This window comes from Bidens hawaiensis, unplaced genomic scaffold (assembly GCF_021521415.1).
Source record: "Bidens hawaiensis isolate Kalapana, Puna unplaced genomic scaffold, B.hawaiensis_p1.1 tig00056612_1, whole genome shotgun sequence".
NCBI lineage: Eukaryota > Viridiplantae > Streptophyta > Magnoliopsida > Asterales > Asteraceae > Bidens > Bidens hawaiensis.
This window is the reverse complement of record NW_027500184.1, coordinates 18,498-42,077: the sequence shown is the minus strand read 5'-3', so window position 1 is coordinate 42,077 and position 23,580 is coordinate 18,498. Positions and strand designations below refer to the sequence as shown.

Below are 23,580 nucleotides of genomic sequence, written 5' to 3'. Positions count from 1 at the left end.
ATTTGGATCAACAAAAATAATTAATATTATATATATAAATAAAAACATAAATGACAAATAAAAAAAATAATATTAAGTTGATGAAAAATTGAAAAACAAATACAATCGTCTCGGTGTTGTATTTCGATCTTCGATCTGCTAGTTAAGCAGATCGTATTTTACCTGACCCGTGTTCCAATACTCTCGTGTGGACGAGGATCTCGGAACATGAGTCATGGTGGTATGATCATTGGTTGATATTATTCTCTTTGCTCCGGGTAGCGGAGGTCGGTTTTTAATGTTCATTTTTCCATTTGGGTGCGATTCGCTCATTTGTCGTTGGTATCGTTGATACAGGTTCCCGGCAGGTGATGGTAGCGGGGCCACAATTTCATTGGTTGGGCTTGGCTCGACTCCCGATGAAGACGGGCTTATATTGGTTATTAGGTGCTCTTTGGTTTCTCTAACAACGACCTCGAGTCTCTTTTCAGCTTCCTACAAAACATGATATATAGACGTGTTATTTTTTCCTTTGCCGTTAAACAATCCGATATGGTGCAAACACTAAATCATACCTCTTTTAAAGAACCCGAATCTGGATTAGGGTTTTCGGTCATCTGGTCCTTCGTTTGTTGATCTCGTAGTGTTCTAGACTTTCGTGTCCTCGACTTTCTATGTCTAGAACGAAAAATAATGTAAGAAAAGATAACGATATTTTGAGAGTTCGTGAATCAAACGTGTATAAGCATCGAGTAACTTACTTCCTTGGCTCGTTTGTTTGAGCCAAATCATCGTCGTCTACTTGAATAACAGGCAAACCGCTAAGATCACACGCCCACGGGCTTGTGTGAAAAAACTACAATCATATAACGGTCGGTTATGCTTTCAAACGTATTGAATTCAACGTCAATATTAAAGAGTTCGGTTTAGTTCTCACCTCGTGTTGGAGAGCAGAGCCAGCAGAACCGCGATAAGCAGGGTCTAGAGCCAAAAGAACCATTAAAAGTCCCAATGCCGATCGTGGATAGTCTCTAAACGCTTCGTGAAGATTTGGTTTGTACGAATGTGGTGGTCTAAACGTCGTCGATAACTTTAGTTTTTTCCAATAATCCGACGATGGCGAGCCACAAAGCTTGAAAATCTTGTGAAGTTGCTCAACCTAAATCCAAATGATCTCATGTTATATGATTACTAAAAAAAATTATCACGAGTTAACCCATTCGATAAAAAAACATATATTCAAATTGACCCTTTAACAAAAGGGCCAAAAATGTCAATTCTAACTAAATAAAAGTTTAATCGACCTTAATATAATATTATATTAGATTAATATTAATATTAATATTAATATTAAGGTCGATTTTAGCTCATAGTAGAATCTGCATTATTCTACTATGATAAAAGAAAATATTTAGACACATGATAAAGATTTGCATCATGTCAACCTCGGTCCTCCCGGGCAAAATTGGTCTTCCGGCAAACATTTCTGCTAAGAGACAACCCGCGCTCCAAAGGTCAATACCTGGACCATAGACCGTGGTACCCAACAACAGCTCGGGTGATCGATACCAAAGTGTAACAACACGGTTTGTAAGCTGAACCGGTTTTTTCGGGTCATAATAATTTGCAAGCCCGAAATCAGCTATCTTTAAATTCCCGTCTCTATCAATAAGTAAATTCGATCCCTTAATATCTCGATGCAAAATCCCTCTTTCGTGACAATGTTGAAGCCCCGAAAGCAATTGTTGCATGTAAAATTTAACCTAACACGACACGTTACATAATATAACCGTTAGGAATATGAAATATGAATATATGTCGAAAAAAATTTGGTTTTGCAAGAAAATATCGAACCTGAGGCTCGTTGAGCCTTTCGTCCGATCGAGATATGATCCTCGATAAGTCGGTTTGCATGTAGTCGAATACGAGGTACAAACTATATTGCATTCGAGACGTTGCTAAGCCTAAAAGCTTTACTATGTTGGGATGATCTAGTTTTCGCAACATCATGATTTCTCGGGCCATAAACTTGACACTTTCGGGCTCAGAAGTGTCGAAACGAACCTTTTTAAGCGCTACAATTTTCTTGGTTTTTCGATCTCGAGCCTTGTATACATTACTATAAGTACCGGACCCGATCTGTAACAAAAAAAATATGCTTCAAACATTTATCATTGTAACTAGTAGTTGGAAATAAAAGCGGTTGGTAGAACTTAGAAGTGTGCATGTGTCGGTTTTTATTAGTCTTGGGCTCAAACTAAACTAAAAACCGAAATTTGGTTTTTGAAACCACTTGGTCTCGATGTTTTTGGTTTTGCCATTCGGGCTTGTAATTTTTGGGCAGAAAATAATAACCAAAGATAAAAAATTTGAGCCTATGTTTTAAAAATATATTAATTGATTATTATGCCTTTGGGCCTAAGTTTTTGGACTATAAAGTTTGGTTCAATTTTTTCATTTTTTTTACATGCAAAATCAAACCGAACTAATAATTTGATTTTTGAAAAAACATAAAACCAAACAATAGGTTTTAGGGTTGGGCTCGAAATTAAAGTTTGGTTATTTCAACCGTCAGTAATTGGTTTACATGTGTAGAGACAATACTTTCTTTCAAAACAAAGTTTTACGCTCTATGCAAATAAATTTAAAAAAAACAAAAAAGTAAGTTGAAACCGAAAAATCTTCAAAAAGCCCGATGACCCGACCTAGTAAAATCTCTCTTAATAAACCCACGAATGCAAAAAAAATTATTCAGATAAAAAAAATTTAGGTCTGCCACTGCAAACATAAGACCGATCAGGTGATGACCTTATCAAGCTTATCATAAGCTTCCGCGCTCTTGGGGACCAACCCATCAAGCGCGTGTTTCGGTATATTATCCGTCAACCATTTCGGCCACCCATCCACCAACTCCTCGAGATCATCCGACCTCCCGGACCCACTCCTCCTTATCACACCACCACCATCACTACCACCACGGCCCCCACCACCACTCCCACTACTCCTCCGCATCCCTTCTTTACCACCACCACTCACCGCCTTACCACCACCACCGCTGCCGCCACTATCGCCGGAATTATTAAAATTCCGGCCACCGGAATTTGACTTTCTTGATCCTCTCACATACCCATTTTCCATCTTGAGTTTGTGAATACCATGATGGGATGATGTGTCCATTAATGGCTTTGTTGGAGCACATCCCATGTCTGAGGATACTATGTAAGTGATGTGTGACAGACTGTTTGTTGGTGGATTGAATGTGACATTGAGTTATCGAAAACAAAACTACTACTAAATATTTATTAGTTGATGAAACAAATGCAGGCTTTTTGTAACCGAAAATACCAAGATTTTCATTTGACCATTTGACCACTTAAAATAAACATTATTTTCAAATTGTCTACCTCAAATTCAGTCGATCTGTCTACTTAATAATCATCTTCAAACTAGATTTTCAACCAACTAGGTTACGGTTACGCCCATGGTTGTAAAAACAGCACTTATGCACCGATTAATCACGAATTAATTGCTAGTCGAGTAGTCGGTACCCACCAGCTAGTCGCCGATAAATAGTCATTTGTTAAAATCGATCAAAATTCAAAATTTTATAATATACATGTATATTTAAAAAATTACATATAAATTTCAATTTGGTTAATCCCTATTAATCTTGATTAATTGCTACTCTCTGTCTCACCGCTTTACTCACTCACACCATGTGTCAATATCCCGTCAAGACGTCAGATTTCTTGAAAGAAAAAAGCGTTCAACCAACGGGATTTTTCAAACGTCCTGGCGATATTCTCTTTCTTGCGACTATTTTTTACGGGGTTTTTTAGGCTTCCGCCGAGAATTTTTTGACGCGTGGCGGTATCTTGTTGATTGAAAATCCGGTCGGTGATGATTATTAAATAGGCGGGTCAACTGAATATAAGGTGAACATTTTAAGTAAAAGCTTATCATATAGACAATTTGTTTACTTTCACTGTAAGGTCATTCATATGCATATTTAAAAAATTACATATAAATTTCAATTTGTTTAATCTCTATTAATCTTGATTAACTGTTGCTCTCTGCCTCACCGCTTTACTCACTCACATAGTCACACCATGTGTCAATATCCCGTCAAGACGTTAGATATCATGAAAGAAAAAAGCGTTCAACCGACGGGATTTTTCAAGCATCCTGATGAGATTCTCTTTCTTGTGACTATTTTTTACGGGTTTTTTTAGGCTTCCACATAGATTTTTTTGGTTGAAAATCCAGTCGGGTGATGATTATTAAACAGGCGGGTCCATTTAATATAAAGTGAGCATTTTAAGTAAAAGCTGATTAAATAGATATTTTGTTTATTTTCACGTTTCACTGTAAGGGCATTTTGGTCATTTTTTATAATGTGATTTCAACTAATTTTATTAAAATGAAAGTTGACAAAGTTGCCGGCTAATGCCGGCTATAAGATTACCTTTTGTGACAATACATCCAAAATAATATTATTCCACGTGGCAAAAGGAAAATGGTATGACATGACATGTCTTCAATTTTTTTTTTTTTTGTCTAAAATCGTTTGTTGTTATAAAATATAAACCTTGTCTTATATTTGTCGTAACGATAATGGTTTATTAAGTAAAGTCGTATTAAAAGTTGACATATTTGAGTGATTATTTCGATGTAAGTTATTATTGAATATGAAGATATAGACAAATTGGCATTATGCAAAAAAAAAAAAAACTCAAAACTATATACTAGTGTTTGTACATATTTGACATATGTGTTTTTAAGTTTCTTTTATAAGTTTTGATATGAAATGTTACATTAATATGTGCAAAAAGTTATAAAAGAAAAACGAGAGTGTATTTTATATGGAAAATAAGAAAAACAAAAGATTAATTAGTTTTATCGGTCATATGGTGCAAATGAGAAATCTTAGGTCTTACCAGTGACGAAGTTTGGACAAAGACATCGGAGGGGCCCGGACTTAAAATGTATACAAAATTTCACAAACAAAGCGGGGTGGGCTCAAATTTTCGGCCAAAACGGCTAAATTTTACACTACGTATAAAAAGTTTCGGACGAAAACGGGTTAATTTACACTACGTATAAAAAATTCCGGACGAAAATGAGTAAATTTACACCACTGCGTAAAAAAACAGGGGGGCGGGGCCACCTCAGGGCCTAAGAAACCTTCGTCGTTAAGCCTTACATAGCATGACTAATATTAACTAGAAGTATGTCATGTAATAGTAACCAAGTTAATTGTAATCATATATGAAGATTTTCGTAATAATATTGAAACTTGAGCTCGTTTCATAATTAGAAAGAAAGTAACTATAAAGATACTAAAACTTTTGTATTTTATGATTTTTTTTGTCATGATTTTATAATAAAACTTATTGATTTATTTTTTTACGGCCATCACCGATGCAAAACATTTAGCATGCATTAGATGAGTGAATGGTGAGGTGGCTAATGATTTGAAAGAGAGAGAGAGAGACGAGAGAGAATGGTTTTGTATATAGGTGAGGTCGGGCAGAGAAAGTGATTATGAGTAGTAAAGTAGTTATTAAACATAAAACGGATAGTAGATTAAAGGGTAGCATGGCACAAGTTCACATCATATATTATAAGAAACAAGTGACATGTTACAATGGTATAAGAACTTGAAAAACTCATATTTTTATTTATTTTTACACAAAGTAAGTTATATTTTTGTGTAATTATGTTCTTTTTAACTTTTGCCTTTAGCCCATTTGAGATATTAAATGGTCTCAACTATGTAGGCTTTTTATGATCATATGGAGTTTCATATGTAGCATGTAGAGTTGGCCCAGGCCCATTAACTCCGTGGATGATAAATGATAAGCCACACACAGAGGATGTTACCGGGTAATCGAGCATATTATAAATCTCATACTCATCCAAAACCGATGAAAAAAATCAAAAGTAATCCTAAACCCGTCCCACATAAAGTTGTGCGTGAATATGTTTTCGTCTTAGATTTATAATCGTTTAGTTTTAGATAAGAAATATGTTTCGAATTTCTAAAACTGACAAATATCACAAAAAAAGTTAATAAAAGAAGAATAAAACCGTGTTAATTACGACAAAAAAAATTAAGAATTACAAGACCTGAAAAAAAATCGGAATATGAACAAATGTTATCATCCGTGGTCAAATGTTGACTCTATACAACCAACCGATTAAATTCGTTTTAAACGGCAAAGATCAGTGCCGTTTACAACTTATCTGAAAGATCTGTTGTACATACGCGTGTCAACATGATCACACGATACAAAAAAACTGTTTTCAATACCTTTTAAAAAGAACCAAAACACACCCAAACCTACAATGTCAAACTACATTATCGTGCACGAACATGTTTTCGCAGTACTGTTTTCTAACTCATCGTCCGAATCACTGTGTTCACTGCAAATACATGTGGAAATATGAATCAGTAAATATTTATTATTATATTTTGAGTGAACTGCGGTTTTCGTCCCTGTGGTTTGTCCAAATTTGAGGTTTTAGTCCAATAGTTTCAAATTTGCGGTTTTAGTCCCTGTGGTTTCATTTCACTTGCAATTAAACCCGAATTTACTAATCCCGTTAAGTCTGGTCGTTAAACCCATCAGCGTGCCATTCACGTGAGAGACAATTTTGTCCTTTATTTTCCCAAATAAACCCCAGTCCTAATTTACAAGTCCCCACACGTGAAGGGCTGAGGTGTGCTGATGGGACTGGGGTTTATTTGGGAAAAAAAAGGACAAAATTGTCTCTCACGTGAATGGCACGCTGATGGGTTTAACGACCAGACTTAACGGGATTAGTGAATTCGGGTTTAATTGAAAGTGAAATGAAACCACAGGGACGAAAATCGCAAATTTGAAACTATTGGACTAAAACCTCAAATTTGGACAAACCACAGAGACGAAACCCACAGTTTACTCTTATATTTTATATAAAATGTAATTTCTCAAACATACCTGGGCTCAAATTCCCGAATATCACAAAGCTCTCCACCCGTAACATCTGTCCAATGCACGCTCCTTCTAGCAGTTTGGTCAACGGGCTCGGGTTTGACCTCATCACAAGTATTAACTGCAATCGGGCCCAAAACAGTTGAACCCCGTTTCTTCAAGCTACTTTTAAGAGAAACTACGTTTATGCTGTCACAATTTGAGGCCCGAGTATTTTCTTCAACTTTTTCTAAACGAGAACTTTTAACGACATCCTGCTGACGCTGGACAGGTCCCACAGACGGGCTCTCGTGTCCTGTGGCTGCACAACCAAAGCAGGTGAAAGAAGTGGACCCGCAGGCGCAACGGGTCTTATTGGCAGCCAGTTGGAGGTCAGGTGCGGGTTGTGGGTTCACCGAATGGCTCTGGCTCCACGGGCTAACTCTCATGGGATTTTCCTCTTTCTTCTGGCCCAATAGAAGCAGGCTTAGCCCGTTACTGTAACCCGTAGCCGAGGAAGAGAAGAACCTTCCTCCTTCCACTGCTAATAACATCAGTTCTTTTCATTTGAGCCCACCATAAGTCTTCTCTTTATTCGAAGTTCTTTAACCCAACAATCACCTTCGAACTACCTATGCTAAACACATTTTGTCTGACAGTTAGATGTGCCAAATATGGTTAACGAATAGGGGTGCAAATGAGCCAAGCTCGAGCCTAAAAGTAAGCTTGTTTAATAAACGAGGCCAAGTGCGAGCTTCACTTATTGAGCTCGAGCAGGCTAGCGAGCCTAAACGAGCCTGTCATTAACATAATTTTTATAATATATATTTATTAATTATTAATTAATCTATTTAATATAATGAAAAATTACTAAATTATATATATTATCTTATATATAAAATTATAATTGAAAAAAATAATTATAAATACATAAAAATAAATTAAGAAATAGTAAACGAGCCGAGCCCGAGCTTGAAAAAATACTCATGAGCTGAGCTCGAACATTAGAAATAGAGATCAAAACGAGCCGAGCTCGGGCTTAGCTACGCTCGTTTGCACCCCTATTAACGAACATCTGTTACTTCAATAATAATCAAAATCTTTGAGTAAAGTGATATAGAAGATTTTTTGCATTTAAAATACACAACAGGCGTCTTTAACGTGTTTTCTCCTTAAAGATAAAAAACATAACCGAAATCTACCCATCCATAAGTTAATACAGCCCTAATTAGGGAAATCTTAAAAAAGTAGCAACACGCTTTCGATTAATTTATAATTTCAAATTTTGATTATAACATTCCCGCTTTTACAAAAACCATTGTAAAAATCAGCAAGCTTTTGAAAACCAGTATAAAAAAACCTTCAATTTGTCAAGATGTTAAGCATTTTCTTGATCAAAGTTGCCTGAATTATCAATTTTGAAAAGCAAATTAGAAATGAGGTGAAAGCGCAACGATTTTAGTATATATATTTTTATTCTGATTATTCCATGTCACATAAACCTATCTATTTATCCGTGACTTGAATAATCAGTTTAATGTTAACTGCAACATAATCCATTACATCTTTACACAAACAGAACTTGCCAAACACTCACTATCACTGATTCACTGGAAGTGATCTTAAGTTTCAAAACACACATCCAGACACTCCTCTTATGATGTTATTATCCGATTTTAAACCGTCGCCAGTTATTTGACGCTTCTAGCCGACTTAAATAATTCAGCTAAAATATTTATTCATATAAGAATTCAATTACTGTTTCTTTTTTAATGATTTAGCGATCACCTACTGACCTACATATGTTATAACATAAGCTAACTATCAATAACAGAAAAAAATAATAATTATAATGATGAAACCCTAATATTCTAATTCGGAGTTAAAAACAATACCTAATAATATAACTCAATTAATGGCGGGAAAAAAAATAGCAACAATACCTAATAATATAACTCAATTCACGGATCTGCAAACGGTTATAGCTGCTGACGTGTCTGGGTTCAGTGGCCGGAGGTGGTGGTACGGCGGTGGTTTCCGGTGGCCGGAATATGAACTGAAATGGAAAGAAGAAAGACTGCGGTGTGTGTGTGTTGGTGTACAGAGAGTGGTGTGAGATTAATATTATTATTATTATTATTAGTATGTAAAGTTTTATTTAGGATATAATTATATAAATATTAAATTAGTTAATTAGTTAATTATTATTATTATTATTGTTATTTTATTTTAAGATGGAATCAAATCAAAGATTTGACCTTCTTTATACCACTTATTGAATCATGTAATGATTCCTATAGAATAAACTAAATTTTATTTGATTGATTGATTTTATGTTACAACTCATAAGAGAATGTTTAAATAGTTTTGTTAATTGATTTTTTTTAATAAAGAAATGTGCAAATTATATGGCAACATTGTTCGATTTGAGACGGTTTTTGGCTAAAACTAAAACTTCGATCTTTAAATTTTTCGGTTTTTTTTATTATATTGTTTGAGCTTGAACATTTTGGGCCGAAAAAAAGTTGTTTGACCCAAAATAATGAAATTGGCTTAAATATTTTGGTTAATTAATAATTAAGAGAGTGTTTAGGTAGGTTTGCTGATTGATTTTTGAATAAAGAAATGTGAAATCATTTGATATGATTATGCAGTTGTATGGTTCGATTTGGGTCGGTTTTGGGCTAAAATTGAACTAGAAACGGGAAATTTGGTTTTTAGATTTTTGAAAACTATTTGGTTACGATTTTTTGGTTTGGGTTTGTTTCGGTTTTACCATGAGCTTGAACACTTTGGACTGAAAATTTATTTTGGCTTAAATAATGAAATTGGGCCTAAATCCATTTATTAATTAATAACTAATTGATTATTATACATTCCTTGGTTAAACGAGTTACAGATTTATTTAATTCTTATAAATTTCTTAAAATAGAAAATGAAGATCTTTAAATCTAGTTCGGTTTTTACAAAAACATAAAACCAGACCGTCATTTTTTTATTTCGGTTTGGTTTTTTCAATTTCATGCACAACTCTAAAACTTGTGATTTTTAACGAGTTAGAAAATAATAGTTAGTTACTTAAAAGTCGTAAGATAGTGTATGCCGGAGTGAAAATACAAGGCCCGCAAGTACAACCAATTATGCATGTAGTACTAGAAGGAAGAGAGAGGATAGAGATGCTCTAACAATATAAAGTGCAAAACCGTGTTGGAAGGTATTATTTGGACCAAAAGTAACACAAAACTCTTTTATAATCTTTTGGTGCTTTTTATACATTTATCTTATAAGAAAATAGCTAAAGTATGCCTTTGACATGAGTTTTTATATAATAAAATGTTGGTGGTGTGATGGAGGTTATAATGGCATTGTCAACTTACAAGAAAGATATAAAGAAACATGAAGGTGGCTTTGTTTTTTTATAGTTCATAAAGGACTTTATCTCAAATTTAATGTTTTTAAATTTGTAAAGAAGCATTAAAACAATCATTACTTTGAATGCTTACAGCAAGTACAAGTGCAAACATTTATATATATCATGTACAAAAAGTTACAAATTATTATCTCAAATTATATATTTGTTTTCAACTCAAAAATATATATTGGTCAGTAATTTTAAGTTTTTAACCATCTCTATGATATAATATATGAATACACTTATAAAATTATTTAGATATATAAGTGCATTACATATAACAGACCATAAATTGATTATTGACCAATCTGCATAGAGAAAATACATTCCGGGCCCGATATGTACAAAAAGTAGAGGTGTTCATTATTCGGTTTGAAATATGTTAAACCAAAAACCAAACCGCAAAGAATTACAAATTCGGCTTTCGGTTCGGTTTCACAATATCTAAATTTGGCTCAAACCACTTGCTTTTTTTTCACCATATGCAATATTTTGACTGTACGTTGATAGCTATACGCCTATACGGCTCAAATTCATTATTTTGGGCCAACATTTATGATCCAAATTCATTCACAAGTGGTTCACAAAAATTTTAAAATCGAAAGTTTAAGGCCAAAGCCCAAACGTAAAACCAAAAACCGAACCAAACCCATAAGTAATAAACCCAAAACCGATCTTTGCACACCCCTACATATTCATATGTAGTTTCTATCATCTTCAACTTCACAAACAAAATATCAACAAAGATAGATTCATATAAGACAAAACATTATCAAACCCAAAATCTCAAAAGTTGCATACAAGTAAAAATATTTTGTAGATAACATGAAAAGATCCACACACCTTTTCATCCCCTCGAAAACACACGCTTTTTTTCACCATATGCAATTACAACCTTCACCGCTAGTTTAACTTCGAAAAAAACCATTTTTCGACTTTCACACACTCATGTTGGTTACAAACACTCAAAAACACGAAGGATTGTTAATGAGTAGAATCATGACCTGTGCTATCTGCATGCATGTCCATTGAAGAATCTTGATGATCGTTATTATTCTTGGCACCGTATGCTTCTTGAGAGATATGATAGTTTTGAAGGCTTCGACGAACAGGGCTCGATAATGCGTTTGAGAATATGTAGTTCTTGGAATGTTGATCAGCGTAGGGACCACTAGACGACCCAGAAGTTATAAACGGGTTGGTCACTTGCTGGTTCGGTTGTGAAGTTCTTGGAGCCGTTGGTGGATCCTCCATAGATAAATCTAGCTCAGCCTGCACAAGTGCATGTTTATGTATTCAATCATCATACGCGTTAAGAAAGTTAAACATGAAACGAAGATGTGATTGATATCCGCATGTTGGATGTGTAAAATAGTACCTCGATATAGGCTAGTATGTCTTCTGAGGTCACTCTCAAACCTTCGGCATCTTGTTTAGAAATCCATTGATATAGCTTTTCCTGCACAATAATATTATTAATAATGAATTCCATGTATACAGAAAGATTAACAGCATCATTAAGCAGACAAAAAGTAGATCAGTAAGGTTACTATCAAATTATCAATTTCTAGAGTTTTTAATTCAGTAAAACTCGATAGGATGCATTGAGAATGAAACAAAATTGAGCATTACCAGCAGCTAAAGAATAAAAGAATTGCTATTAACATAAGTCACAACACCACAAAAAAATATAAATATTGTAAGTGTTATAAAGCAAAGTTTTCCACATGTAACACCAACAAATTACTCCTTTCAACTATGCAAAAATCTGCAGATAGACGAGTAATCTCTCCACCAAACAAGCAAAGCCAAAGATCAAGAAAAAATGTATTCAATTTATTCAACCAGTTTATAACTTTACCCCTTCAGCATTTACAAAGAGATATGCATAATCAAGAGAAAAAAACTCACATCTAACAGGCTATGCTATTCACATCAAACCTTTATTTTCCAACACCTATGTGCCCTATTTAGCAAATACAAATAAGGGTGCAAACAAGCCGAGCAGCTAGCGAGCTACTAAAGATCGGATAGATAACAAGCATACTTGTCGAAGGCGCAAGGCACAAACAAGGCGCTAAAAGTGAGCCTTGGGCCTAAGAACAAGGCACTTAAAAAGCAAGGGACCGATATAAGCAAGGTGCATAGCATAAACGTATCAATTTTTGGGGTTTCAGGCATGTTGTAGGCTTGCTTAGGGCTAATTTAGGCCGGTTCTAAGCCAGTTTTGGATATTACACACCAGTTTGCCTGGAGTTTGCACAGTTTTGCTGAGATTTTCAGAATTTGTTTGCATTTTCACCGGAATCAGACCATAATCTGGCCGGGATCTTTATGGAAGGTCACCAGATAGCCTGAATGACAGCAAGGCGTTTTCCCTGCGCCTTTCCTTGGCTGAAGTCCTAGGCACGTGTCAAAGGGCTTATAACAACAGATAAAGCTCGAGCCTTTTTGAGCCTGGCCGAGCCCAAGCCTCAGATAAAGCTCGTTTAGTTATCGAGCCCGAGCTCGAGCCTTGTATAATAAGATTGTTTAGGGTTGCCAAGCCTAGTGTGTTTTTAAATTTGAAACTTTTGGTCTTCTATGTATTAATTTCACACTGCAAAGTTGAGCTCAAGCCGAGCTAAGGCTCGTTTAAGGTGTTTCTCAAACTATATAAAAAAACTAAAAGCGTATATAAACTAACAAATAAATGATAAACAAGACAAGCCCGAGCTTGATATAATGACTCACAGGCCGGGCTTGAGTCCAAGCTTTCGTAAGTAAAACGAGCCGAGCCGAGCCAAGCCAAGCCTATTCAACCTAGTGCTTGGTTCAACTTTTTTACACCCCTAGTTTTAACTCTTTCGAGCTTCTATCTATTAATTTCACATTGCAAAGTCAAGCACGAACCAAGCTTTAGCTCGTTTAAGGTACCGCATACAAGCTCCACCAAGCTTAGGCTCGTTAAGCTTTTTCTCAAAATATATAAAAACACTTAAAACGTACATAAATCAATTAATAAATAGTAGCCGAGCTCCATCTTTAAAAATTGATTCACCAGACTTGGAAGTTGGAAAAGGAGCGCAAAACAAGCTCGAGCTCTGGCTCGTTTAAGGTACCTTACACGAGCTCCAGCCGAGCTTAGGCTCGTTAAGGTTTTCCTCGTATTATATTGAAGAAACACTAACCGGACCCCGGGCAGATTACGGATAACCTGGGGGTTAGATAGATGTTTCCCACGAGGGGTTAGACCCGGCAAAGATGGTTCTTCTGATAACCTGCAAAACAGACACCGTGAGCTTGTCACTGAGAAGGGGGGGTTCCTCCTTGTGACCACCCTCCGGCGTGAGAATCAGACTAGATTGCTCTTTAAATATAAATGTATATTAAGAGATTGCTAGAGCAGATATCAGGTATAATATGTAGTATATGATCATACCATTTGGGGTATTTATAGCCGAAGGTAGGTTTCCAAGAAGGTGTGGCCGGCTGAATAGTATTCCTGTTCTACCAACTGTGGTCTACGCACGTGCCCTGCTGGTAGTTGGTGGGTAGGCAGCGGCTGACAGTGACCAGGCCTGCTGTGTACTATTCCTTTTCCACCAACTGCCGGCTATGCACGTGGTATGACAGGAGTTGATGAGTAGGCAGCGGCTAATAGTGACATACAGTACAAGAGCATGCTGCTCGCCATACTGTTGTCAATAAGCTGTCGTATCTTTAGTCAGATCTTTTGCCCATACCTCGTCAGGTACAGTACAGAAGATCTTCCCGTATCGTACGGACTGGCTTAGTTGGGCGGGAGTATTCCCCCTCCCGCCTTTGTGCGGGATTGTTCCCGGCTTTGCTCATTCCTTCAGGTGACAACTGAGTGATTGAGAGCTAAGTGCCTTGTGCGTGTAGCCTTGCTGCGCGGGTGGCCTTCCCTGATGGCTTGTATCCGCAGCTGCGGGAACAGGCAGAGTACTTCACCATTGGGAGGCATTTCCTGCGGGAACAGCTTGCGTACTGCGCGTAAGGACGTCACGTCTCTGAGCATGGTGGGTCCTGCGGATCCAGTTGGTTTCTGCACAGACGTCCCTCTTCAAGGTGAGTCTTGCGGGTCCAACTGGGCTCTGCTGGGACCTACCTCTTCAAGTCCCCCCAGTCCAATGTTCTTCTCATGAATGTTTAATAAAGTGAGGTGAACTTTTGGACTTAAGCAAAGGGTTTTGAAAAGGGTTTAGTTTTAAGGTTTTCCATGGGGATTCTTCCCGCGGAAGTCCTTATGTCACTTGCAGAAATTCCCGACTTTCCTGCTTGATCTTTGGGTATGATGCGGGTAGGTCTGTAACCTCCTCGCAAGTCAGGAGCGTTGAGTCCCACTTGTGTGGATTCTCCATGAGGTTTTGGTAGTTTTGAACATAGTGATCAATTATGTTAAAACCACCAATTCCATCCTGGAGCTTTAAACAATGTAGTTCTCGACGTTCCCGCTATGCGGGGATGTTATTTCCGTTTCCGCAAGCATTGCCCAGAAGATCCTTCTTGGTTTCAATTCCCTGCGGAGCGCTAGGTATGTGAAGGGTTTTGCCTTAACACTGTACCCGCGCTCGTCTTACGGTTACTTTACTTCCAAGGTATTCCTGGCGTCAATTCCCTGCGGGTGCTAGGTATGTGAAGGGTTTTGCCTTAACACTGTACCCGCACCCGTCTTATGGTTACTTGGTTGCCAAGGTATTCCTGGCGTCAATTCCCTGCGGGTGCTAGGTATGTGAAGGGTTTTGCCTTAACACTGTACCCGCACCCGTCTTATAGTTACTTGGTTGCCGAGGTATTCTTGGCTTCAATTCCCTGCAGGTGCTAAGTATGTGAAGGGTTTTGCCTTAACACTGTACCCGCACCCGTCTTATGGTTACTTGGTTGCCAAGGTAAGGGGTATTTTCCCGCTTACTTTTGAATCTTTTTGAATTTTTTTTTTTTTTTGAAATTCGAAGAGTTGGTGAAAGGATAACAGTCCAAACCTCTGAAACGTCGTGCGACGGTTTCTTCTGACTGTGTCAGGACGTGCAGGAAGTTATGGTGACGTGACAGTACATGGTCATTCCAGACGCTTTTTCAGGCGCGTGGGCGCGATTTTTCGGGCGCGTGGCCGCGAAATTAATGGTACGCGTCCTTTCAACAGCTGTTGCCAGCTTGCTTTTTGCCACGTGTCATAGTTTCATTGCACCTTCGATTTCTCTTTCCTCCGCATTAAATTCATCGCATTAATTGCGATTAATATATAAAGGGGGAGAGGGTTCTTTGTAATCCACACTTTCACTCTTCTCTTCATCTTCAAAACGATTTCCGGCGAATACTCACCTTTCAGTCGAGCATTCTGTTGAAATCGTTTTCTTCTTTCATCTGCAAGATGTCTTCTCGTGATCTCGAATCTACAGCCCAGGAGGCTGGGGTGTTTGCCGATGACAAGAGTACTGCTGGCGAGTGCCAGTGTGCTCTGCCTGTCGATCTGTATCAGTACATCGTCAGGAAGTTCATGCTCGAGTCTCTCGAGCCTGAGTTTCCTGAACCCCATCAGACGGTGTATGATGCCCCCAGAGGCAAGATCGGGGTATATGCTGCATTCTTTGTTTATGGGAATCTTAGGTTCCCGTTGACAAAGTTTGTGTACCGTGTCCTGGAGAGGCACGGTGTGCACCTGACCGAGGTGCACCCGATGGCGATCGCGAAGATTCGCCACTTCGAGTGGGTGTGCCGGATTCTGGGCATTGAGCCCTATGTCGACCGCCTGATGACCTTCTACTCTTGGAGGTGCATCCAGGGGTGGTATACGCTGATAACCCGGATTAAGGGTTTGAAGATTTGCGCAACCGAGCGCAGTCTTCGCTCGTGGAAGCGGGAGTTCTTCTACATCTCCGCTCGCGCCATCCCCCTTGCCATGAAATTCAAGAATGGGCAAGCACTTCCCAGCCTTCACGCCTCCAACTACCAGGAGGCGGAATGGTTCTCGAAGATATCCCGAGTCCAATCTCCGGTTTACCGGTTTGCGGAGTCCGGGATGGTGATGCTCGGGATGAGCCGGGTGTGGAAGGATGCGGATGCGCAAAAGATCCCACTCGTCCTTGAATACGGTTCGAACTCTGTTCCTTACGGTATGCTCTGTTTCTTTTTGTTGATTTAGTATATCTTCTAACTTCTTTCCTGTTTATTTCAGAGGGGAACGACTTGCAGTCGCTCCTGCATCCGCGGGAGGCTGACAGTCCCGCTCGGATGGGTACTCGCGCTCTAGACGAGAACGAGTTGCCCATCCTAGAACAAACGGCGGATCGGTTCGTGGAGGTCTACCCGCTAGGCCACGAGATCCTGAGTGCCAGGCGGCCAGGTAAGGCGCTATTCAACCCTCGACCCCTCAATGTTGAAACCTCTGCTGGAATTCCTCTAATCTTATGTTCTGATGAGGAATCCGCAGATGGTCCTCCGTTGGTGCGGAAGAAGAAGGCTGCCGGCGGGAAGGGGAAGGAGAAAGTGGCCTCCACTGCCGATCCAGTGCCTCGGTCTGACTCAGAGGCCGAGAGCGAGGAGGTGGCGGGGAACCCGGGTGGTGATAGGACCACTGCTCCGGAGGCTGCGACTGTCACCTCCGGAGAGCCCCGGATGACGACGGTGAGCGGCGCAAAGAGGCCGGCTCCATCGGGTTCGTCCCCGCCTGTCCGCACTTTTAGGCTCAAGAAAACCCGTAAGTACAAACTTCCTTTATCTTTAACTTCATAGCTTTCCATCATTAACACTTATCTTCTTTGTGCAGGCGTGGATGTTGACGCATTCCAGGGTGGAGCGCAGAGGAGTACCCCTCCGCCCATGACGGTAGGCTTGGTCAGCCTACCTGAGGCGACGACCCAGGCGGCTGCGCCTGCGCCTGCTTCCGCTGGTTCAGTTGCTCACTCCGTTGAGCCGACTGTTCCAGCTGTGATGACATCACCGCCGGCTGTCAGTGCCATTTTTACCGCATCTTTCACTGAGCCGGCGGTTACTTTTGCTGCGGATTCCGCAGCGGCGACTGCGACGGCTGTTACCATGCCTCCTCCGTCATCGGCAACGACGGCCGATCCTTCAGGTATGCATGGGGCTTATCGCCAACCTCTGCCTCCTTCCCATCTGCCTGACCTCTTGGATGAATTTCCGTTGGGTTCAGGTGATGGGTTTGGCGGCTATCGGCCTGTTATTGACCCTACAGGTGCGTAGGGTTCTTTTGGCCCTTTTCATATTTTTATCATCTTTTCCTAACTGCTTTATGTTTTTTGCAGTGTCGGATTCCAATGAAGTGTATGTTCCACGATGGAACATCCGCCGAGGAACAACCCTTCGCACACCTGTGGAGTGCGTGGAGTGGGCTCGTCACGCAGCTCCCAGTGGTGCGTTGGGGGAAGCCATGGCTAGCTACCAGGAGGGTAGGCTAACCAATGAGCTTCGGGTTCTCCTGGCCCGAATGCAGCCGCGCGTCGAGCTGCTTTGTCGTGAAAACGACAAGTTAAAAGCAGCTCGACTTCAAGAAGTAGCTCGGGCGCGGGCTGTCCGGGAGGAGAACGTAAAGCTTACCGCAGTGGCTGCGGAAAAGGAGAAGGCCTTCAAGGCCCTCGAGGTTGAAGTTCAGGCCCGACTCGAGGCCGTTCCAAGGCTGCCCAAGCTGTTAATGAACAGCTTCGGCTGGCTAAGGAAATTGCACGGAACGCAACCGAGAGGGCCACCAAGGCTGAAGCTGTTGCTGAGCCTCTACGCGTGGAGAATGAGGAGCTTAAGGCCAAATTAGAGGCTCTCCAGCAGGCTCATGATGCCTTGGCGATGGAAGATGCCAAAAAGCTCCAGGAGATCTTGGACCAGAGGGGGGTGCTTGACCATACTGAGCGGAAGCTAAAGGGCGTCGAAGAGGCTGCGGCTAAAGAAGTGTTGCTTGCCAACCTCAATAAAAGTGAAGCCGAACGCGCCCGTAACGAAGCTCAAGCTGCCCTCCAGGAGGCTCTGGTTGCCAAGGAATGGCTTCTTCGAGAAGCGTTGTCTCAGATATGTTTAGCTTCATGTCTTCACGCTTTTCTTTGTAAATAGAAAAGGTTTTGATACTTGTATTCTCTTTTTGTAGGTTGTGCATCGGGTCTTCACGGAGACGTCTTATGACGATGCTATGAGCGCAGCCCTCAACGCTTCTCATGAGGATGGGGAAAAGGCCGGCTTCCTGCTTGGTCTAGGGTTCGTTGAGAAAGGCATCCCGCCTTCCAACTTCCCTTTGTATAATGTTGATACTGAAGCTGTTTACGACCAAGCAGTGAATCAGTATGCCGCCTTCCCGCATCCGGTGGTGGAGAAGGTGAACCAAGTTGCTGCTGCTGATGATGGGCTAGCTATCCTTAAAGCTTTCCTTGAACCGCCACGTTCTACTGATGGTGCGGGTCCAAGTGGAAGTGGCCCTGAAGCCTGATCCTGAAGATCCCTTCCCACTGTTAGGATAGGTTTAGCTTGTATAGATTTATATTCTTGTAGGCGGGTAGTTACCCGGCCATTCTTGTAATGAATATTATGAAATATAAATCTTTGTGCGGGTAAGACCGCTACTTTCACTGGATTCCTTGCTTTATAAACGTTATATGACTTGCATACTTTAGTTTAAATTAGCAATTTTCCAAGTGTTTAGAATAAGTTAACCTTTAAACGTGGTAGATAATAGGTTGAAGTTTTGCTTCCTCTTTCGTGATTGTGCGGGTAGGACCGTCACTTGCACTTAGTAGGATGGCTAAACTTTACCTACATCTGACCTGCGTGTAGGTTTTCCTCATCCTTTTTGAAATTTCTAAGTGTTTAGAATAAGTTAACCTTTGAACGTGGTAGATAATAGGTTGAAGTTTTGCTTCCTCTTTCATGATTGTGCGGGTAGGACCGTCACTTGCACTTAGTAGGATGGCTAAACTTTACCTACATCTAACCTGCGTGTAGGTTTTCCTCATCCTTTTGTTAGAAATTCTCTATTTTGAATAAGTTAACCGTTCGACGCGCGGTTGTCAATAGGTTCGGTTTCCTCTCATGATTTGTGCGGTTAGGACCGGCACTTTCATTTAGTTGACCAAAGTTTACCTATGACTGACCTGCGTGAAGGTTTGCCGTTTTTGGGTTTATGCGGGTTTTGCCGCCTTCCCCACGCAACGACTTTCCACGTAATTATGCGGTGAAAACCGGCATATCCGTGTTGAATAAATTAACCGTTCGACGCGCGGTTGTTAATAGGTTAGTGTTCAGTTTCCTCTATCATGATTCATGCGGATAGACCGGCACTTTCATTTAGTGGGATGACTGAACTTTACCCTTCAACTGACCTGCGTGAAGGTTTGCCGTTTTTTGGGTTTATGCGAGTTTTGCCGCCTTCCCCACGCAACGACCTTCACACTTATGTATGCGGTGAAAACCGGCATCAGTGTTGATAGTTCATAAAGTATAAATGTAAAATCATCAGCGTCGATGTTCTAAGGAGAATCATTTCCATTAGAAGTGGCTCTGGGCCTTTTCTTTACAAATTTGGAATTGATCTACATGCAAACTGTGTAATTGAGCTCCCTTCCCTGTTGTTGGGATGGGAGTGCCATCGAGCCGATATGCACCTGGTTCGGGATCTCGTTGTTTGCGCAGTATGTAGTCTCCAACATTGAAGCTGCAATTTTATTCGTGTTTTCCCCAACTGGGGTTCTACACGCATCAGCCTGCTCAGCGTTCATTGCGCCACGAGGTGCGCGAGCGTCCCATCTCTGACAAATGCTTCGACCATGTCCTTTACGTCTGTGCATTCTTCAGTGTTGTGGCCTTTTGTCCTGTGAAAGTCACAGTATTTGCTCCGATCAGCATTGGGACGATGTCGGATTATTGGAGCCTTTGGCCATGGGAGCTCCTCAGTGGCGAATATCTCGGTGACGCTTTTGGTGAGTGGCGTCTATCTGGAGTTCTGGTTCGACCGTACGTTATCCCTTCCGCCTAACCGATGTTGCAAGCCGGATGAGGTGTCAAAGTTTACCCTTGACTGCCAAATGCCTAGCTTCCGCTTTTTGTTTAATCGGGCGGTAAGGACGTTGTCTTCTCTTGTTTTCTGGGTGTAGAGGTTTGTGCTCTGTGGGAGATCTCTACCCAGTTGCTTCTCCGTTTCCGCAAAGAGTTTAGCTGCTGTCATGACGGCATCCCATGAGGGGTTAGACCCGGCAAAGATGGTTCTTCTGATAACCTGCAAAACAGACACCGTGAGCTTGTCACTGAGAAGGGGGGGTTCCTCCTTGTGACCACCCTCCGGCGTGAGAATCAGACTAGATTGCTCTTTAAATATAAATGTATATTAAGAGATTGCTAGAGCAGATATCAGGTATAATATGTAGTATATGATCATACCATTTGGGGTATTTATAGCCGAAGGTAGGTTTCCAAGAAGGTGTGGCCGGCTGAATAGTATTCCTGTTCTACCAACTGTGGTCTACGCACGTGCCCTGCTGGTAGTTGGTGGGTAGGCAGCGGCTGACAGTGACCAGGCCTGCTGTGTACTATTCCTTTTCCACCAACTGCCGGCTATGCACGTGGTATGACAGGAGTTGGTGAGTAGGCAGCGGCTAATAGTGACATACAGTACAAGAGCATGCTGCTCGCCATACTGTTGTCAATAAGCTGTCGTATCTTTAGTCAGATCTTTTGCCCATACCTCGTCAGGTACAGTACAGAAGATCTTTCCGTATCGTACGGACTGGCTTAGTTGGGCGGGAGTATTCCCCCTCCCGCCTTTGTGCGGGATTGTTCCCGGCTTTGCTCATTCCTTCAGGTGACAACTGAGTGATTGAGAGCTAAGTGCCTTGTGCGTGTAGCCTTGCTGCGCGGGTGGCCTTCCCTGATGGCTTGTATCCGCAGCTGCGGGAACAGGCAGAGTACTTCACCATTGGGAGGCATTTCCTGCGGGAACAGCTTGCGTACTGCGCGTAAGGACGTCGCGTCTCTGAGCATGGTGGGTCCTGCGGATCCAGTTGGTTTCTGCGCAGACGTCCCTCTTTAAGGTGAGTCTTGCGGGTCCAACTGGGCTCTGCTGGGACCTACCTCTTCATATATAAACATAGTTAAAAAATGTGCATAAACTAATTAACAAATATTAAACGAGCCGAGCCAAGCCAAGCCTAATCCAACCACGAGCTTTAGTAAAAGAGCTCATTAACCAAAACAATCCGAGCTCAAGCCTAGTAACTGCTCTAGAAAACCTAATTCAATCAAAAATGAACAAAACCTAGGGTTTTCGAACATATAATAATAATAATAATAATAATAATAATAATAATAATCAATTAATGAATCAATGAATGAATTAATATATATTATGATAATATACCAATCCATGGCGTTCACCGGATAGAAATGAAAGCTTCTGCTGACTCATCGCCTGCGAGTAAAGCTGAGATAAGGAATTGGCAGCGTTACAGAAACTCGAATACATCGTCCGATCGACTTCGTCTAGGCTTGTCGCCACCGATTTCCTCTTCTTCGCCATTATTATTATTATTATTTGGATGTTTCCGTCGAATTATTATTATTATTATTATTATTATTATTATTCCGGCACGGTTTCCGGCGAGAAGTAACCGGTGACGGTGGATGCCGGAGGAGGTTCTCTGCGTTTGTTTTTTAATTTATGGTTTTTGTTAAATAAATTTTGGAATCGATGGTAAAGATATTTTTAGGCGTTACGTTCTCTTTTATGTTGTTATTGTTATTATTATACTTTTACGTCGACTGCACGAATAAATATATGGGTCGGTAATAGATCCGGTTTTTTGGAATTTTCAAACTCGTACCTGATTATTAAAGTCTGTCCTAAACTTGTTGGGTTTTGGGTTTCGGGTTTTATATCAGTTTTGACGAAATGCTCGTCAGGTATACTCAACTTAAAAACTCATTGGGTATCTATTTCGTTTTAACAATATAACTAACTGGTTACAGACAATGATTACTGTAAAAATTAAATGTCTCAAATAATTGTCATAGACAAGTTTTCGACAAATAATGTATTTAGAATATACTATACAAATACACACACATATATACATATATATAACATAAAAATAATTATGTCAGGTAATCAGGTATATTATAAATCCAAAACTTATCCTAAACCTACGAAAACTTCAAAACTAATCACATACATGTCTCAACTGTAACGGGGTCGGGTATTATCCGTCTCAAATATGTCGGGTTTCGAATTTTCCCATCAGGGTCGGGTTTTATTGTTATCCTTAGGTTAAGTTTGGAGTTCGGCTACTTAGCTACCAAGTCAATAACCTTTCAACCGGGCAACTAGACACGATTTACATATCTAGTTAGGCTTATAAACGGGCCAAATGAAAATGAGTAGAGCTCAGAGCATGTACGTGTTTGTTTAGTGTTGGCTGAACACGGACAATTAAACGAACAGGGTTCTTGTTTGTATGTCTTTGTGCTCGTTATCAAATATAAACGAATAGTTCACGAGCAAACATAAATGGAGATATAAGAACAAGTATATGATATCTCTTTAGTTTTTTAAGAGTTTAAAAGGTTTATAATTTACTATAAAACGATTACAATAGAGTGGCAGGCAAACGGGCAACAAGCTGCGCCGCAACCCCCTTTTGAATAGCAAAGTCAATCCTGCTAAAAACGAAGTTTTGGGACCTAGAAGCTGAAGAGGTTCCGTGTACGACGCGCTGAACCCTACTCAAAAATTTCACAGCCTCTGGGCCAGGAAACCAAATGTATCAAAGGCAAATTGTAGAAAGATATGTTGATTATCTAAACAAGTTTTCTCGTGTTTAACAACTTTGCCCGATTCAGCCTTCAACGCAGCCTGACCCACAACAAACTCACGGTCCCTGAGCCCAACAAGAGGAGACACTCCTGTAAGATCCACACAGGCGTGTTTCCCCCCTGTCCACCCGAACACAAGAATATCAGTTGGTCGTAAAGTGGACCTCCCTTCAAGAGGATCCGTAAGAAAGTTAACAGGGGTCTCCTTTTTAGCAGAAATCTCTGCACGTTTAAAAACATCATACAGAACATCCCTAACCAAATCATGTCTGTATTTAAAGTTATCATAAATGTGAGCATAAAAAAAATGGGTTGGTGCTAAAGTTATCATAAAATGCTAAGATTTAATGAGTTGAAGAGTTATATGAATACACGAATGAACTTAAACAAACATAAACTAATGAACATAAACAAATTTAAATGAATGAA

The 23,580-nt window shown here is 40.2% G+C and overlaps 3 protein-coding genes across 6 annotated transcripts; all 3 read right to left on the bottom strand.

Annotated features, from left to right (window-relative positions):
- Positions 1 to 42: 42 nt before the first annotated feature.
- On the bottom strand, positions 43 to 3,223 carry LOC143601515 (putative serine/threonine-protein kinase At1g54610). Its single transcript, XM_077078909.1, has 7 exons — positions 2,788 to 3,223; positions 1,834 to 2,118; positions 1,425 to 1,742; positions 917 to 1,138; positions 741 to 835; positions 555 to 657; positions 43 to 474 (listed from the first exon to the last, which is right to left on the bottom strand). Exons 1-7 carry the CDS (start codon positions 3,181 to 3,183, stop codon positions 139 to 141), a joined length of 1,755 nt encoding a protein of 584 aa, XP_076935024.1. The 5' UTR covers positions 3,184 to 3,223; the 3' UTR covers positions 43 to 138.
- A 2,850-nt stretch (positions 3,224 to 6,073) lies between these two features.
- On the bottom strand, positions 6,074 to 8,864 carry LOC143601511 (uncharacterized). 4 transcript variants are annotated; one of them, XM_077078906.1, is made up of 3 exons: positions 8,826 to 8,864; positions 6,963 to 7,563; positions 6,074 to 6,405 (listed from the first exon to the last, which is right to left on the bottom strand). In XM_077078906.1, exons 2-3 carry the CDS (start codon positions 7,487 to 7,489, stop codon positions 6,336 to 6,338), a joined length of 597 nt encoding a protein of 198 aa, XP_076935021.1. In that variant the 5' UTR covers positions 7,490 to 7,563; positions 8,826 to 8,864; the 3' UTR covers positions 6,074 to 6,335. The 4 variants fall into 4 exon arrangements, with proteins under 4 accessions (XP_076935021.1, XP_076935018.1, XP_076935019.1 ...); XM_077078903.1 differs by having other exon boundaries at positions 6,963 to 7,572; positions 8,831 to 8,864; XM_077078904.1 differs by having other exon boundaries at positions 6,963 to 7,567; positions 8,831 to 8,864.
- Positions 8,865 to 11,084: 2,220 nt separating this feature from the next.
- Positions 11,085 to 22,059, bottom strand: LOC143601510 (uncharacterized). Its single transcript, XM_077078901.1, has 3 exons — positions 21,701 to 22,059; positions 11,726 to 11,806; positions 11,085 to 11,619 (listed from the first exon to the last, which is right to left on the bottom strand). Exons 1-3 carry the CDS (start codon positions 21,857 to 21,859, stop codon positions 11,332 to 11,334), a joined length of 528 nt encoding a protein of 175 aa, XP_076935016.1. The 5' UTR covers positions 21,860 to 22,059; the 3' UTR covers positions 11,085 to 11,331.
- Positions 22,060 to 23,580: the final 1,521 nt, after the last annotated feature.

What these genes read in the sequence shown, in the direction of transcription:
- LOC143601515 (XM_077078909.1), bottom strand. Translation starts at nt 3,183, where the DNA reads ATGGGATGTGCTCCAACAAAGCCATTAATGGACACATCATCCCATCAT. An exon ending in CTTATGATAAGCTTGATAAG is followed by an intron (nt 2,119 to 2,787) that starts GTCATCACCTGA and finishes TTTTTGTTACAG; the next exon opens with ATCGGGTCCGGTACTTATAG. An exon ending in CAAACAAACGAGCCAAGGAA is followed by an intron (nt 658 to 740) that starts GTAAGTTACTCG and finishes TTTTCGTTCTAG; the next exon opens with ACATAGAAAGTCGAGGACAC.
- LOC143601511 (XM_077078906.1), bottom strand. Translation starts at nt 7,489, where the DNA reads ATGTTATTAGCAGTGGAAGGAGGAAGGTTCTTCTCTTCCTCGGCTACG. An exon ending in ATTCGGGAATTTGAGCCCAG is followed by an intron (nt 6,406 to 6,962) that starts GTATGTTTGAGA and finishes ATGTATTTGCAG; the next exon opens with TGAACACAGTGATTCGGACG.
- LOC143601510 (XM_077078901.1), bottom strand. Translation starts at nt 21,859, where the DNA reads ATGGCGAAGAAGAGGAAATCGGTGGCGACAAGCCTAGACGAAGTCGAT. An exon ending in CCGGTGAACGCCATGGATTG is followed by an intron (nt 11,807 to 21,700) that starts GTATATTATCAT and finishes ATTATTGTGCAG; the next exon opens with GAAAAGCTATATCAATGGAT. An exon ending in ACATACTAGCCTATATCGAG is followed by an intron (nt 11,620 to 11,725) that starts GTACTATTTTAC and finishes GCACTTGTGCAG; the next exon opens with GCTGAGCTAGATTTATCTAT.